The sequence below is a fragment of the Dasypus novemcinctus genome, chromosome X (genome assembly GCF_030445035.2).
Source record: "Dasypus novemcinctus isolate mDasNov1 chromosome X, mDasNov1.1.hap2, whole genome shotgun sequence".
Lineage (NCBI taxonomy): Eukaryota > Metazoa > Chordata > Mammalia > Cingulata > Dasypodidae > Dasypus > Dasypus novemcinctus.
The window spans coordinates 8559782-8576896 of record NC_080704.1 but is presented as its reverse complement, the minus strand read 5'-3'; the positions used below and the strand labels follow the sequence as shown (position 1 = coordinate 8576896).

The window sequence follows — 17115 nt, the reverse complement described above, 5'->3', positions numbered from 1 at the left end:
TGAATTATATACTTAAAATGAGTAAATTTTGTGTTTTGTGTGTTCTATCTCAATTAAGTTTTTCAAACTTTCTTCGCCAGTGGAGAACCTTTCTACCGTTGATGAGGGGGAAACATGTGACACCATCTTATAAGCAGTTAAGGACCCTTTAGACATAGCCCAAGGGCAAGCTGTCACTCACCTGGTCTATTACACTTCCATCATTCTATTACACATCTTCACAAAAAATAGACTCTCTTAGGAATTCTGTGCAGACATTTTTTTTTTGATTTGCAAAATGTTCTATCTCAATTAAGTTTTTCAAACTTTCTTCGCCAGTGGAGAACTTTTCTACTCTTGATGAGGGGAAATGTGTGGCACCATCTTATAAGCAGTTAAGGACCCTTTAGACGTATCCCAAGGGCAAACTGTCAATCACCTGGTCTGTTATACTTCCATCATTCTATTACACATCTTCACAAAAAATAGACTCTCTTAGGAGTTCTGTGCAGACATTTTTTTTTGATTTGCAAAAGTGCAAGAACTAAAATCTGGAATGCTTCTCCAAATGAGATGTATGGAAGTTTTTGGGGCACAGCTGTAAAAAGCAGGAAGTAGTACAACATTCTAACAGTGACTGCAGTGCTTCAAAGAATGGTGCGTTTCCATTCGTTAAAAGCCTTTTTATTTCCGTGTGTACCAGAACTGAAACTGTACCAGTTTTAAGTACTATAGTGGTTTAAAATTGCTTTAATAAAGAATTACTGCTTCCAAAATAATAGTCTGAGAAAAGGGTAAGCAAATTATCTAGTGTTGCTAGGTTGGGTAGAGAGCAGCCTTCCTAATTTAAGGCAAGATCAAGGGAAAGAGCACGGGAATTTTTCCATCTACCACGAACACCTCTGAAAATAAAAGTAAATGGAATTAAAGAAAGAAAAGAAAAAAAAGTAATAACAAAATGGGTTTCATTTAATTGAGACCGACTGCCTGCTAGTCATGAAGTCTAATCCTGATTTTCATGGAAAAGCCAAACTTGTCATTATCTTCTTTAAGTTTAGATTTAAATACAAAATTACTCCTGTGGTTTGCCAGAATGGATTGGCTACTATTTACGTTAATTTCCCTTTAACTCATTTATTTTCCTGTAACTTAATCCTAACCCCTTAATATACCTATTTTTATGGAAAATTCTCAGCCCTTCAGAGATGGATGTAACTCAGTTTCCTGCTTTTCACCTCCCTGGTGAAGGCCGTTTTTGGGTATTTTTATTGCTAACCCCTGCCTCTCCCAGAAGATATACATGATTGTAGACTAGGTAAAATCAGCAGTCTTTGCTGGAGGCAGACAGGCTAAAAGAGAGCTTGGATAATTTGTACATTTATTAGTACTTATTTAAACTCCCTCTACCGTCTTTCCCCCTGGTCCTTGGGAAGGAAATTTGGTTTCAATATTGAAGTTGAAGATGGAAATGAAGTCAGTAGCTTCCGTTGACTGTCCCGCTCCACCTTTTGGTCTTGATTTAGGAAATTGCGCTTGGCCTTTCTAGCCCTGCGCCTGCGAGGTGCTGGGGACCACGGGAACTTCCGTCCCTGCCGTCGGGAACGCACACCGCGGAGCCCGCCAAGACCAGGGTACTTGAGTCTGTTGAGCCATCCGCTTGGTGACATGACACAGGGCTCTTCGTGGCGGAACTCTGATAGGGGTGGAGGCCTTCAAAGATGGGGCTCCTCCAGAGATGGGGCTCCTCCAAAGATCAGGCCCCTCCAAAGACAGACTGGGCTCAAGGTTTGCACATGGGCAGCTTGTTTGGGAGGCAGCCAGGAAGCGGGGGAAGTGAGGGGGGAGCGAGGCAGGGAAGGGAGGAAGACAGTCGGGGCGTTGTCACCCCTGTTTCCAAGGTGGGCGACCGGAGCTCCAGCCTGCGGGGACCTCGGGGTGCACCGCCCGCCTCTGAATCCTTGCCTAGGGAGCTGCGGCCCTGAGAAGGCCGCCTGCCCAGCCGTGGGGGGGCTGTGGGTCACAGACAAAGCCGCAGGGAGGGCATCCCGAGGGGAGCCGACGTGCCCAAGTAGTGGGCGCAAGGCGACACGGGTGGGCCCTCGGAGCCAGCATTACCTCTTCTTTAAATTCAGCAGCTCCGTGATTCCTGCTGCAGGGCCTATGTCACGCGTTTTGAGTGAAGCTTTAACATAAGCACGTAGTTTCGTGGTGGAGAGGTGACGGCGTCACGCAAGGAAGCCCTCTCTTACTAAATAGGACTGTCTTCTCCCTCCACTGGACCGAGGCAGTAACTGGGGACAGGCAAGCTTCTCTAGGTTTTCCTCTCTCCTCTCCCCCGCCAGCACCCACTTCCAGCAGCAGACAAATTTGACATTACCGTCCACAGATTTCCAACTAATAGAAAGAAAAAACTTCGTGAGTCAACAATTTGGAGTGACAGTTATAAGAACAGGAAAATACTTTTTGGGCTTCTCATTGCCCAAGTTGTTTATTCTTCTCAGCTAATTGGTGCCCAACCTTATTAACTGATATGGCAAATATTTGTTTATATCCAAGACATTTGCATAAAGTATATGCTCAGTGTTGAAAATATCCTGCTAAGTAGCTCTACCTATTACAAGATACTACTTACAAATTTGCTGAATTTAGGAAATAAAGTGCTTCCCATTATCTTGATTACTTCTATGTGTTAATATGAGTATAACATTCCTAATTTTGTTGCCATAATATGACAAATCTGAATCCTTTCTTTTTTCATGCTGTCAAAACCAAGCAAACATTTGTTCTGATATTTGAGATCATAAAGTAACATAATTTAAAAGAATCTTTCTGGGAAGCGGACTTGGCGCAGTGGTTAGGGCGTCCATCTACCACATGGGAGGTCCGCGGTTCAAACCCCGGGCCTCCTTGACCCGTGTGGAGCTGGCCCACGCGCAGTGCTGATGCACGCAAGGAGTGCCCTGCCACGCAGGGGTGTCCCCTGCGTAGGGGAGCCCCACGTGCAAGGAGTGCGCCCCGTAAGGAGAGCCGCCTAGCATGAAAGAAAGTGCAGCCTGCCCAGGAATGGTGCTGCACACACAGAGAGCTGACACAACAAGATGACGCAACGAAAAGAAACACAGATTCCCGGATAAGGATAAGGATAGAAGCGGTCACAAAAGAACACACAGTGAATAGACACAGAGAGCAGACATCTGGAAGTCAGGTTAGGGGTGGGAGGGAGGGGAGAGAAATAAATAAATTAAATAAATCTTTAAAAAAAAGAATCTTTATATATATATATATATATATTTAAAGATTTATTTATTCATTTCCCCCTCTTTCCCTCCTCCCGCCCTGCTGTTTTTGCTGTCTGTGTTGTTTTCTCTTCTTGTTTTCTCTCCTCTAGGATTCACTGGGATTTGATCCTGGAGACCTCTGATAGGGAGAGAGGTTCCCTGTCAATTGTGCCACCTCAGTTCCTGGTTTCTGCTGTGCTTCACCTTGTCTCTCCCCTTGTTTCTCTTTAGATGCATCATCATCTTGCTGCGTGACTCACTTGCGCGGGCACTGGCTCGCCATGCGGGCACTTGTGCGAGCATGCGTTTTCTCTTCTTCTTTTTTACTAGGAGGCCCCAGGGATCCAACCCAGGTCCTCCAAAATGGTAGGCAGAGGCTCTATCACTTAAGCCACATCTGTTTCCCTGAAAGAATCTTTCAAAGGAGCATTTTAAATCCAACAAATTATCACGAACCTAATATAGCATCTTTGAGTTCTATTTACTTCCCTCCAAATTCAAAGTGCTTCAACCATCTTTTTCTCTTTATTTCCCCATGTGTTATTGCATACATTACAGAGGAAAAGGAAGCAGACAACATTGTTTTCCCAGTGAATAAGTATCACTCTGGATGTTATTTCATGCATACACTACGGCGTGTTAGTGAAACTAGAACAGACATCGCTGGTTGTAATAAAGTTCTCTGTTGCTCCATGGGGACCCATGACGTTTTATGTGGTTCCACAGCTGCTCTGTATGTGCCATTTCCAATGGGCAAGGCTTGCCTGTGCATATGTCTTGGAACTATTTAGTACTTGGAAATTTGCCTGCAGTGCAGCTTCAGCAGCTTTTCAAAGACATGCTGGCTGTGGTGTGTCTAGATATACTGCAAGGTGATGTTTCTTTTTAAAGGGAGAAGAGAAACTATCCCAACTGCTGAGTCTGGAAAGGAAAAAAGAGACTTAAATATTACAGCCAATCTTATGTTTAGTTGGAGAATTTGTGACATCATATCATTGCTTTAAAAAATTGCACATGATCTCAGCCTTAAGATTTATTCCTGAACTGCATTTTATTGGGAAGTTTGATCCATGCATATCACCAGTGTATCTGTTTATGATTATTCACTTGCTTTCTTGATAGCCCTTTACACATGGCTTAGTTTTAATGTGCAGGGCATGGATTTCCATACTGAACAAAGAGCCGTATCTGGGACCCTGCGGGAGCCTGGCTCACGAGAAGTGATGAGATTTCTCCCGGGACAGGCAGAAGCACTTCTTTCCCATGAGATTTCACATCAGGGCAATAATAGACTGCTATTTCTCCAGTGGTCATAAGTGACTTTGTCACTTTACCCACCAGTGGCTCCAAGACCTTCTGTTGTGCCAAACCTTCCTGTGAGCTACTTTCTCACTATGGCATTACACGAAAGGTCAAGTGATGAACCCTTGATTCTGCGTTTCTTTTTTTTTTTAAAGATTTATTTATTTATTTAATTCCTCCCCCTCCCCCAGTTGTCTGTTCTCTGTGTCTATTTGCTGCGTCTTGTTTCTTTGTCCGCTTCTGTTGTCATCAGCGGCACGGGAAGTGTGGGCGGCGCCATTCCTGGGCAGGCTGCACTTTCTTTCACGCTGGGCGACTTTTCCTCACGGGCGCACTCCTTGCGTGTGGGACTCCCCTACGCGGGGGACACCCTTGCGTGGCACGGCACTCCTTGCGCGCATCAGCACTGCGCATGGGCCAGCTCCACACGGGTCAAGGAGGCCCGGGGTTTGAACCGCGGACTTCCCATGTGGTAGACGGACGCCCTAACCACTGGGCCAAGTCTGCCGCCTGATTCTGCTTTTCTGAAACCCAGGCGTTCCATCTTTCTCTGCTGAAAGCATCACGTACCATCATAAACAAAACGAGCCGTTTTTCTGCAGGGTTCAGTTTGAATACACACGGTTAAGAGTCCATGTATTTTGTACTGGCAATCACACAAGTTGTATCTAAATAGAAGGAGCTGATACAGCCTTGCCATTCCAATTACCTTTGAAAGAAAGCATGGGTTCCTGCAGATAATTGTGAAGATCTTCAGAGGGACCAGAATGAAGCAGTAAACGGAGGGCGTCAGGGGGATTTGCTCAGCGTTTACCATACCAAGGGAGGGCTTGGGAGAGCGCTGGACCTGGAAGCCAGGAGCCCTGAGGTGAATCTGACCCTCCCCATCTTAAGCTCTTGTACAAGTTGATCCTCAATTTCCTCATCTGTAAAATGGGAGCAGCAGTGCCACCATTTAATCACCAAAGTACAATCATGTGTTTATATGACTAGCAATAAGCTTAGTGCTCACATCGAGATTTGTAGCACTAATGGTGTCACTGCTTTTGAAATCAGCTAGCCCAGGGGTGGACAAACTCTGGACTGCAAGCTAATTCCACCTGCCGCCTGTCTTGAAAGTCTTTAGGAGGTAGCCACACTTACTTGTTCACGTACTGTCTACATCTGCCTTCGAGCCCAGCAGTTGTGGCGGAGACCATTTGGCCCCCAAAACAGAAAATATTTACTGCCCGATACTTTACAGAAAAATCTGGGTGACCCCTACCCAAGACTATCACGATCACCATTTTTTTCTGTAAAAGGCTTGAAAATGTGTGTTGTCTGTAGGGCCCTTGGCCCAGCCCTGCGATGGTGACGGTGTGTGGTGAGTGGAGGTGTATGCTGTCAGCACCTAAGCTCCTCTTTCTCCCACACTTTTTTTATGTGCCTGACCTGGCCCGCAATTATGCCCGTGACCTTGGGCAGGTCACTTTCCCCGCTCGGCGGGGAAAAGGAATAAATATGTTGTTGCACTCCTTATATGCCACATACAAACTTTAACCGCATTTCAAAATTCTAATACAATTAAAACATCACGTAAATCTAAAGAAAAGATGGTGTGGCATTCAAAAGAGGGAAAGCACTCTCTTTCATAATGGAGGGAACCATTTCACGAGACATGTGGAATGTGGAACTGGTAGGACTGACTGAAAACCTGCAGATTATGTAAGTGGGACAGTCCCAAAATCAAGGGGTGCCCTGCAGACCTGAGGAAATGAGCGATATGAGTGGCTGGTTTTCAGAGGAGGAGTGGGGAGATAAAGCAGTGCGTGCCATATTTGCCTTTTGTTTCTTGACTTAATGGTGATAGCTTTTGGATAGACAATTCTTTGGTCGTGTGTGCCCTCCATCTTGGTACTGAAATAGTCAAAAGGAGCTTTCACTTCAAAGATAAAATATGGAGCAAATATTAATTCATATTTCTGAAAACATTTATTTACTCATGTCTTTTTTTTTAAGATTTATTTTTTATTTATCTCTCCCTTTCCTCCCTGCCCAGTTGTCTGCTCTGTGTCCATTCGCTGTGTGTTCTTCTGTGTCCGCTTGTGTTCTTGTCTGCGGCACTGGGAATCTGTGTCTCTTTTTGTTGCATCAGCTCTCCGTGTGTGGGCCACTGCTCCTGGGAAGGCTGCACTGTTTTTGCACCGGGTGGCTGTCCTTACGGGGCGCACTCCTTGCGCGTGGGGCTCCCCTATGCGGGGACACACCTGCGTGGCAGGGCACTCCTTGCGCGCATCAGCACTGCGCGTGGGCCAGCTCCACACGGGTCAAGGAGGCCCGGGGTTTGAACCGCAGACCTCGCATGTGGTAGGCGGACGCCCTAACTGCTGGGCCAAGTCTGCTTCCCCTTGTCTCTCTTTTGATGTATCATCATCTTGCTACGTGACTCACTTGTGTGGGGCACTGGCTCACCACGCGGGTACTCACGTGGGCACATTTTCTCTTCTTCTTTTCCACCAGGAAGCCCCAGGGATGGAAGCCAGGTCCTCCCATAGGGTAGGCGGAGGCTCTATCACTTGAGCCACATCCGCTTCCCTCCTCATGGCTCTTGTCACCAAGTCACTACTATATATTCTGGTTGCTCGTTAACTGGCAGCCTCCACTCACTATGACAAAAACCCACAAGGGAGGAAGTCTGCATCTGCCTCGTTCACTGCTGTACCCCAGAGGAGGGTGTGTAGCACTCTACAGCAGTAGGCGAAGGAACAACAGGCTTTTCCTCAGTGCCAAGTATGATTTTTGCAGTGATATTTCAGTAGCAGCTTTTAACCTTGTTAATTCAAACAATTCAAAACAAGGTCATAAAATAAACTGAAAAATCAAAGGGTTGCTAATCCCAGTGTGAAATAAGAGCATCAAACCAACACATATATTTGAATGTGTTGCCTATATGTTACTAGAATAAAAAATTTTAAAAATACAACCAACCATAGGTCTGTAAGACATAAACGGTAGACCCTAATGTAAGCTATGGACTGGATTTAATAGTATAATTATAACAATATTGTTTCATTAACTGTAACGAAGGTACTACATGAATACAAAGTGTTAACAGGGAAAGCTGTATGAGAGAGAGGGTACATGGGAAGTCTATTTTCGGCATGATTTTTCTGTAAAGTTACAATATCTCTAATTTTGAAAAAAGGCCAAAAAAAATTCCCCTTCTTCGATAGTATGATTTAATCAGCAACATACAAAATGGAGCTATATGTAGAGCAAAATGAGTTTGCAAAAGAATCATCACTTCAAGTCAGGAGACAAATTAACAACATGTGAAGATGACAGCAGCCGTTTATAGCCTCAAGGACGCACCTGACTCCTGTATTCTGGAAATAGGTGAGCATGTGCATTTTCCAGATATCCAGGCTCCTAAGAGCTCAAACTCGTGTCTTCTAACTAGAGACCACCATTTAAGGAGGTCCAGCCAGTGCTAAGTCTTTCATTGTCACCCTTCACCTGTTTCATTCTTTACACCATTACCCAGTACCCTGGAAAAACTCACACCCTGGACCTGATCATACTAAGCCCAAAAAAATGATCTACCCGATAAAAATAAAACAAGACACAGGGAAGCAGATTTGGTTCAATTGATAGAGCATCCACCTACTACATGGGAGGTCCAGGGTTCAAACCCAGGGCCTCCTTGACCCGTGTGCAGCTGGCCCATGTGCAGTGCTGATGCGCACAAGGAGTGCCCTGCCACGCAGGGGTGTCCCCCGCGTAGGGGGAGCCACCCAGCCAGAAAGAAAGTGCAGCCTGCCCAGGAATGGCACCGTACACACGGAGAGCTAACACAGCAAGATGACGCAACAAAAAGAAACACAGATTCCCGTGCTGCTGACAACAACAGAAGCAGACAAAGAAGACCCAGCAAATAGACACAGAGAACAGACAACTGGGACATGGGCGGGAAGGGGAGAGAAATAAATAAAAATAAATCTTTAAAAAAATTTTTAAAAAAGAGACAAGGAGAGAGTCAAGAGGTCCCCAGCATCGAATCCCGGTGAATCCTAGAGGAGAGAAAATGAGAAGACAACACAGACAGCAAAAACAGCAGGTGGGGAGGAGGGGAAGGGGGAAGTAATTAAATGAATCTTAAAAAAAAAAAGCTATGGAGAACACTAAAGCTGGAGAAAGTCGTGGTGAGGTTTTTGGGGTAGGAGAGAAAGCAGCACGCAGCTCTTTTAAGGGGGACACCTGATCAGAGACCCCCAGCGGGTGAGGAGCCAGCCCTGGCAGTGGCTCTCCTGCCCGGGGACCAGCGGGGACACCAGCGCAGGCGACAGGGAAGGAGCTTTGGGACCTGCGGGGGCCAGGCCACAGGGCCGCATGGGTGCTGGAGAGCTGGCGTGCCAAGGAGTGCCGCGCGATGAGGAGAGGCAAGAGCCGGGCCGGGAACACCGGCGACAGCTGCCGGCCGTGGCGGGGATGCCGTCCGCAGTGGGGCGCGGGGCCGCGAGGGAGTGTTGCTTCCGCTCGGGAGGAGCCTGCGAGACCTCCAGGGCCAGGAAGGCACTTGAGCCCTGGAGTCGGAACTCGGGGCCCAGGTCCACGGGGAGCACGACTTGGAGGGAGTGGGCGTGCAGATGGTGTTTCCAGCCGGCAGCCTGGGCGGGCTCCCTCGAGAGCAGTGACGCGGGAAGACTTCCGAGTCGAGAGGTGGGGACACGCTTTTGATGTGTCATTGTCTTGCTCCAGGAGCTGTGGGGGGGAGGTGAAAAGTGGCCTCTGGTGGGACGGAAGGGAAACCCAGCAGAGGGGAGTGTCCTGGCAGCCACGTGGAGAAGGAGCTTCAAAGAGGGAGGCGTGGGCAGTGGCGGCAGTCGTGGCCACGGTGGCAGTGGTGGCAGTGGTGGCCAGCTCTCCTGAACCTCAGAGGCAAGGAAGCCCTGTGCTTTCCAGCCCCCGGCAGCAGCAGTGAGCGTCTCCTCCTCCCAGAACGAAGCTCTTGCTTCCTGGACACACATGCAGTAATTTTCACCTCTGGCCCACGGCTCATCTACTTGAGAAATTCCTGTGTTTTATGCAAAACTTTCTACTCGTGGGCCCGCCCGGTGATTCGCCTCTTCCAGGGATTCTTGGGAGCCCCGAGGACTTCATCGCGGATTGTTTAAGAACCTCGTGGGTAAGAGAATCACACAGCCGGCTTTGTACCAGCTCTTTCCCAAAACTGATAGCAGGATTTTCTCATCTTTAAACATAACCTAAACCTCTACAGGTCTCTATTCCTAGAGAAAAGCAAGAGACATTTACACATAATTTCATGTTTCCAGCATTCCCGAAATGTGAACTTTCCTGCAAACAGAAACTTGCTTATTTTTCTCCCAGCTTCTTATGAGTTAGATATTCTTTGCACCTCCCGAGCGGATGATGTTAGAGTAAGAATTATCGACAGTGTTTTCCTGTGCAAAAGCCTTGGAATCAAACCACGCATAAATCATGGGGCGAGAGGCATCTAAACTTGCACGATTTGTGGGAAAAAAGGAATACAGACTCTAGCTTAGCATGTATGTAGTCATCTAAACACAATCTTCCACAAATGGAGATTTGTAGGGTCGTAATTCCCGGACCTAATCTCCCTTGACAGCTGCGAGGCCTTGGTTTATGAGACAAGCCAGAAATGGTAAAATTACAAAAATGGATGTTAGCCATAAGCTATCCGGTTTGTAATGCGGATGACGAACGGGGCAATTTGTTTTTGCTCATCCGTCTTTGTTGCTCTTAGTTGATGCACGAATCAGAAGCTACAATGCCCCTAAGATGAAAGCAGTCGTTTGGGTGAGCTGAGTTTCCATCTTTTCCTTTTCAGAAGTTTCAAGGATGGTTCAACTTTGCTTACCTCTTTCATACCAGCAGCCAAATTGAATTTTGCCATGCTTTACGGCACGTTATTCATTTCAACACGACGACAGTTGGCCGAGGTTGTAGTGGTGTTGCAATGCCTGCGTGGATCTTCCTAGATTACAAACGTGTACCCAGGAAAAGGCGGGATGGGGAGAGACCTTACTTAGCGCGCGTTTTCAAGCACTGCCTCGTGCCTTAACCAAGCAGTCGTTACCTGAACCAGGACGTCAGTATTTCGGGGTTTTTTTCATCCTTGGTGGTTGAAGTCATGTGGCTTGTCTTTTTGTTGGGATTTCAGATCCATCTGCACCCCCAGCGCCCGCCAACCTCCGGCTCACCAACTCCACCGCCAACAGTGACGGAAGCGTGACGGTGACGCTGGCGTGGGACGCCGCCGGGGAGCCAGATGTGCCGGTGCACCACTACAAGGTGTTCTGGAGCTGGACAGTCGGCAGCAAGTCCCTCGTGCCAACTAAAAAGAAGCGGAGAAAGACGACAGACGGGGTGAGTGGAAGAGGCGGGACAGGGGCCTCTGGCTCCCGCAGCTCCGCGGACCCTGCTGAGCAGCGAGAGGGCAAGGGGGGGAGGACAGGCTGCCATCCCTCCAGCCTTGCCCAGGATCGTTCAGAAGCCTGCCTGCAGTTTTGCCTTCTCCATTTTGGGGGAAAACGATTGGATGAGTTCTGTGAGCAGTTCGTATCTAGAAGGTAGTCACAACTCTAGAACAGGAAGAATTTAAATTCTCTCCCTCTCGATTGCCCTGCAATTGAAGATGTCATGCAAAATGTCCTTAGACTTAGGGCTTCTGAAAATAGGTTCTTGTCCACAGAAGAAGGGATGCTTGGGGCTTCTCACTTGCGGGGTGTTTCCATCTGTAATCTCACCAGTGGAATGGCGAGCAGCTTAGAAAATGCGTATTTGACATTGTGCTTTTCTCATTGATTAAAAGGATTTGTAATGGTTTATTCTCTGGGGGCCAAGGAATGGAATCTTTATTGAACCATTTCTGCAGTGAGCTTTCTAGTGAACATTGGAATTAAAAAAAGAAGTGTTTGGTTGCATGGAAAGGAGGTATTTGATTTCCTTTTAGTATATATTCCTCTACCTTGTTGTTACAAAATTTACATGAACACCTCTCCTCCTAATTCATAAAGTCATGGTCCATAGACAAATGTTTTTAAATGCTTGTTAAAAATAAGTCATATTTTTGCACTAAAGACCTCTCCTCCTAATTCATAAAGTCACGGTCCATAGACAAATGTTTTAAAATACTTGTTAAAAATAAGTCGTATTTTTGCACTAAAGTTTCGAATATTTGTGCCTTTTAGAATATATCTTGAAAAAGCCATATCACTAATATTTAGCTATATACTATTTTGGTTTTATTTTTAAGAAAGTTTCTGGCAGTTTTATCTTTTATTCTGAAAGAAGTTTCAGAATCATAAGAACCTAAAGCAAAATGTGACATAATAAAAAGTTGACCCCTCCCCCCGTACACATCACTAATACCAAACAGCATCAAGGGAATAGTAGGGAAATTTGCAGTTTATTTCTGTTGTAGATACAATAGGTAATAAAATGTAAACAGCAAATTAAATTATAAATGTTAAGAGACCCAGATTATGGGTCTGTCTTTGACGAGTGACAGATATATTTGGATCCACAGAAAGCAAGCTGCATTTTTGGAGTGAATCATTAAAGTCTCAGTGTTAAAGTTTGACCAGTCGAGATTAGGATTAGAACTCAGAAGAAGGCAAAGCAACGTGAGAAATCAGGAAATTTTCTTCTTGGGTGTCAACGATTGCCCATTTCTAAAATCTTTGGTAAATAAACAGGTTGGGAAGTTTCAAGGAAATGCTCTCTTTCAAAGTGAATCCTAGTCTAACTGAATTAAATTAGGGAGAGTGATACACAATCAAGTAATAAGAACGCCCAGCCTCAGGCGGTGGCGATGGGTACTGTACGCGGGTGTCCCTCTCGTAGGGGTTAGGGGGTCCATGAGGAGGCAGAAGCGTTCCACTCCCCATTCGGCTGGTGGGCTGCGGCGGGGGTCACGGCCTCGCAGCCCTGGACCTGTAGTCGCGCTGCCTTCCAGGCGCGTGCGCAGAAGCAGGCTGTTTTCCCAGCTCTGATCCCGCCAGAGCCTGAGGCACGTAAGGACGCTTCCTATTAGTTGGCGTTGTACCCATGGTTCCGGGATGCTCCCCACAATCGTATTCTCCCCTGGAAACAGACGGCCCAGGACCTGCACTTGAAGTCAGCATACGAACTGGGATTTAAGGAAGAGGGCTACCTAAGTGAGCGACTGTTTGATGGCCCAAGAGTGTTAACCTTTCAGGCAGCGCAGGCCACACGGAAACCCACATGCTCTTTGCTGGAAAGTGCCCTGCTCCCTCTCTCTGGGTGCTGCTCCAGAAATGACCGGACGAGCGTTTGCTTCCTGATGTGGAGTCCATCCATTTGGCCATTAATAGAAAAGTCAACTCCTGGCCCAGGATCATTTGATGTCATCAGTTTTGTTATGATGATGATGATTTTAGAAGGTACCGGGGATTGAACCTGAGACCTCGTACCTGGGAAGCAGGCGCCCAACCACTGATCTCTCCCCGCTCCCCAGTATTCCCTATTGATGAGAGTTTTGAATTCTAAGCCAACAGCCTTATTTTCCATCATTACAAGTTCTTGCAAGGGACCTCACTGTCCTACTTACATCCAGAAGCTGCAGAAAAACTCTCACTTCCAAGTGCCGAGGTCTGGTTTAGTCCTGGTCCCAGCGTTAATTAGTGGCATCCACGTGCGTGTGCCACTCGGTCTATTGATCTTAGTGGCATTCTTGTCTGGCCTAAGGCTTTCTGGGAAAATTATGTTGTTTTTATTGGTTTTGTTTAATGTTGCACTTAATATACAGAGAATTTCATAAATGTTTGATTAATGTTTGGTAATTAACAATAATTATCACCCCAAATAATCAAAGCATTTTGTTAGGTTGATTTTTCAACCTACTCATAGAAGTGTTAGAATAGATATTATATAAATAGAAGAAGGCTGATTCACAGTTTCTTCCAGATACCATAATGGTGCACAAAATATGCCATGAAAGCCTCTGTGAGTTTTATAAACATCTCTCTGTTTCTCCGCAAGACAGCATCTAGAAGAGGACGGTCCAGATTAGCCATTTCCATGCTACCTGCGAAGATCCCATAATTGGATCAGGAGCTTCAGTAGGAAACTACATTTTGGCCTATCTATGAAGTGTATTTTGATCAGTAATAAAACAAGATATTTAGATCTTAAAGATATAGGAAAGTCTCTGATCTCATTAAACTATAGGTGCACATGAGCTAGAGAAGTCGGTATGCCTTGTCATGCCGTACACGTTTTTGCAAAGAAGGCAAGAGACCTGGAAGGCTTGCAATGGAGTTCTGGTATATTCTCTTCCCTTGCAGTCTCAAAATTCTGTGGTCCTCGAGAGGCTTCAGCCAGACAGCAGCTACATGGTGGAGTTGCAGGCCATCGCGTACTGGGGACAGACGCGCCTGAAAAGTGCGAAGGTGTCACTTCATTTCACGTCCAGGTCCACGCAAACGACGCACAATAGTAAGTCGCCTTATGATTCTTCTAAAGCATTCCATCACCTAAGAAGCACAGCATTCTAGAATCTAGACATAATTGAGTGAGAGGGAGCTGCTTATTGGGAATCGTTACATGCTAAATCATTAAACCAGTAAACAAGTTACTATGGCCTGTTAGCAGCTGTGTATTAAATAGTTTTATGTTTGCATCTTGTGACACACAATATTTGGTGTCCGAGTGGAAACTTCACAGGAAAACTTTAACATGTATCATTCTAACCCATCAATGATTTTTATACGTTCATTGTTTTGGGTTCCTGCCCATAGGCTGAGTTGCATTTCAGGAGCTGTAGCATGAGAATGCGTGCAGTTTCCTAACTGTTCTATCTTTCCTAACAATGGGGCACGCACACTTTATTGCTGTTTCATAGTGATCGTACGTGCTGCTTGAAAAGCTCCCAAATAGTCAGTTGAGCAAAGTCACTAAATATTTTCCATTTTGGTCTTCCTTATTTCCAATTTTTCTAAACTGTGTTCATTACAAACTGAACACAACGAAAGGAGATCAGATGTGACTTCCGCATGAGAGCCCAGAAACTAGCCACTTCCATTTTCTGGCTTTGTTGGAAAGCGGGTCCTGGTGAGAACTGCCCCGTGGAAGGTCCTGGCCAGGTGTCGGGAAGCTGGGGCAGGTGTAAAGAGCCAGCGGGAGAAGAGGCAGCCCAGGATGGCCGAGCTCGTGGGCCAGCAGAACGCACGGGTATCTGCCTTCCCTCCGGGCCGCGGCTGCGGGACGAGTGTGGAAGGAAGAGGGGCCGGCTGGCTCTACCGAGTTAGGGGCGGTGACTGCTCATAATCCCTCCTACCACCTGGGAAAAAGCCGGATCCAGGTGAGCAGCTTGGCTAGAAATGACGCTTTCAAAAAGTGCTGGAATCAGAGCTCTCTACCTTTTTGAGAACTGAACGGCCGCTTTGGAGACTGAGTGGATTTGAAACAAGCCACTATTTTCATATGTGAGTCTGGGCACAATATAGCTTTTGCATAAAAGTTCTCATGCGCACCTTGCTATGTGTTTAGTGACTTCAGTCTTTTTTAATTCATTCGTCTGTTCCTTCGTCCCACTGAAAGTGCTTGACTGCTCGTTATGACATTACTGTGTATTCTAATTAGACATCACTGGGCATAGTTCACGTGACATTAATAGAGTATAACCTGTAAACATGTAGACTATAGAAAAATAGGTTCAATACATACTACATATATGCGCAGGTACATAAACAAGCACGCACATACATCCACACAGACACGCATTTTTTGCCAGTGCTCGGCCTTAAAAATGCCTAACACTGATTTTGGGAGCTCAGCCTGTAAACGTACTTACCCAGAGAGCAGAGTGGCCTGTGCAGGGCCCCGGGCACAGTGGGGACTGGAGGAACTCACGCGGCGGTGGGAGGGGAACGGGCGTGCGGGAGTCCTGAGGACCAGGCCAGCGCTGGGCTCCCGGGCTCAGGGCGCCCGTGCACGCAGGTGCAAGGGAAGGGCGCGTGAGTGCAGATTGCTGGGCAGGAGCCGGGGGAGGACCAGGCATCTGGGAAGAATGGAGGAGGAGCGGCCGGCCTCTCCCTTGGGCTGTCATTGTCTCCCCTGCATTGAGCCGCCCTCCACGTGCTGAGGACCCCTGGGCCTCGCAGCCCGGACCCTCCCTCAGTTCCAGGGTCGTGCGTCTTCTGCCACTCAGAACCTCCATTTGGACGGCTCACAGGCGTTCCACACACGCATTGTCGTCCCCCTCCCGCCTCCTCGTCGCCCGTGCTTTCCTCTCTCCACGCACAGCTCCGCCCTCCGCCCTTGTGCTCTAGCCAGAAATCTAGAAGTCCACCTGTGTTCTCTTGTCTTGCTCCGGGACATCCAGTTCTTCAGGAAGTTCTTTCACCTCTGATTCTGTGTGGCATTGATCGACGCTGTCCTTTCTCTCCTGAAGTCACCGCCAGCCATCCGGTCTTCCAGGCGAGTGGCTGTTGCTCTTCATTTACTGCTTCCTGCCTTTCACCCTAATTACCTCCAGGCCCAGGAGCTTTTTCAGACCTGTTCCAGGAAGTAGAATTTAAATAAATGCCACTCAGTATAAATGTCTCTCCATTCAGCCATCTCTGCACCGCATCTTCCGCTTTTCTAGGAGTTTCGGCAGTCGAGTCTGATGTGGTGGTGAGTCCTGGAGGGGCTGGGAGAAACGGATGGCTTTGGGGCTCCCTTTCCAACAACCAAGGCTGCTCATCTTTTATAAGCCGTTTGCATGTTTTAACCATAGCCTCCAAGAGTTTGTGTTTTTATTTGGTTGATTATTCCAGAGGAATTTTCCTTCTGGTGAGACCTTCCGATCAGTTGGGAAGACACTAGAAGGATGGCAGTTTAATTGAAATAGTTATGTAGATACAAATTATATTCAAAGGGTGACAAAAAGGATACTCCCTATTTGAGTGGCTGCCTCTGAGGACTAAACTCCTTTTGTGGGCATCTTTAAAAATTAAATCATATCTTACTTGACAAATAAAGATGTATGATAGCAAACCTTTCAAAGACCACTTTATTCTCAGGATTAACTGGTTCCTCTCAAGAGATTTCAGAAAATTAATAACAGAAAATAACAAAAGAAGTAATAGGGCAAAGCTCCTTGGTAACACTCATTGTTGGGTCTTAGGGAATCCTACCCAAGGGGATGGATTTAGAAAAGATTATGCAAGTTACAGCTTAATGTTGTTCAGGATTTTACCTCCTGGTGTTGATATATAATCTCATAAATACAAATATATGACTGTTACAAGAGCACCATATATTTCACCAGAAACCAACTAAATGTGAAGAATAATTACAACTTTATAGTGTAAGCAAGGGAAATTATATTTTATAGAAAGGAGGGTACTAAATGTCACCATATAAATTACTTTTTGAATTATAGTTTCCCAAGCCTGCAGCTACTAGTTGTTTTAATGGGAACTCTTTCTCCAGGAGCTATGGCTGCATGGCCATGCAGCTCTAGAAAAGAGTCCCCTGAAGGAAGAGGACACACGCTGTCTTAATAGAAACAGCTTGTTTTTTTGTA

General features: G+C 46.4%; 1 protein-coding gene across 1 annotated transcript in view; it reads left to right on the top strand.

Annotated features, from left to right (window-relative positions):
* The window catches only part of ANOS1 (anosmin 1), a 177140-nt gene that overhangs the window by 133134 nt on the left and 26891 nt on the right, over positions 1–17115 (top strand). The window contains exons 7-8 of the mRNA XM_071212938.1: positions 10741–10946; positions 13889–14039. Of these exons, the coding sequence (XP_071069039.1) occupies positions 10741–10946; positions 13889–14039 (357 nt within the window). The remainder of the gene's footprint in view (positions 1–10740; positions 10947–13888; positions 14040–17115) is intronic.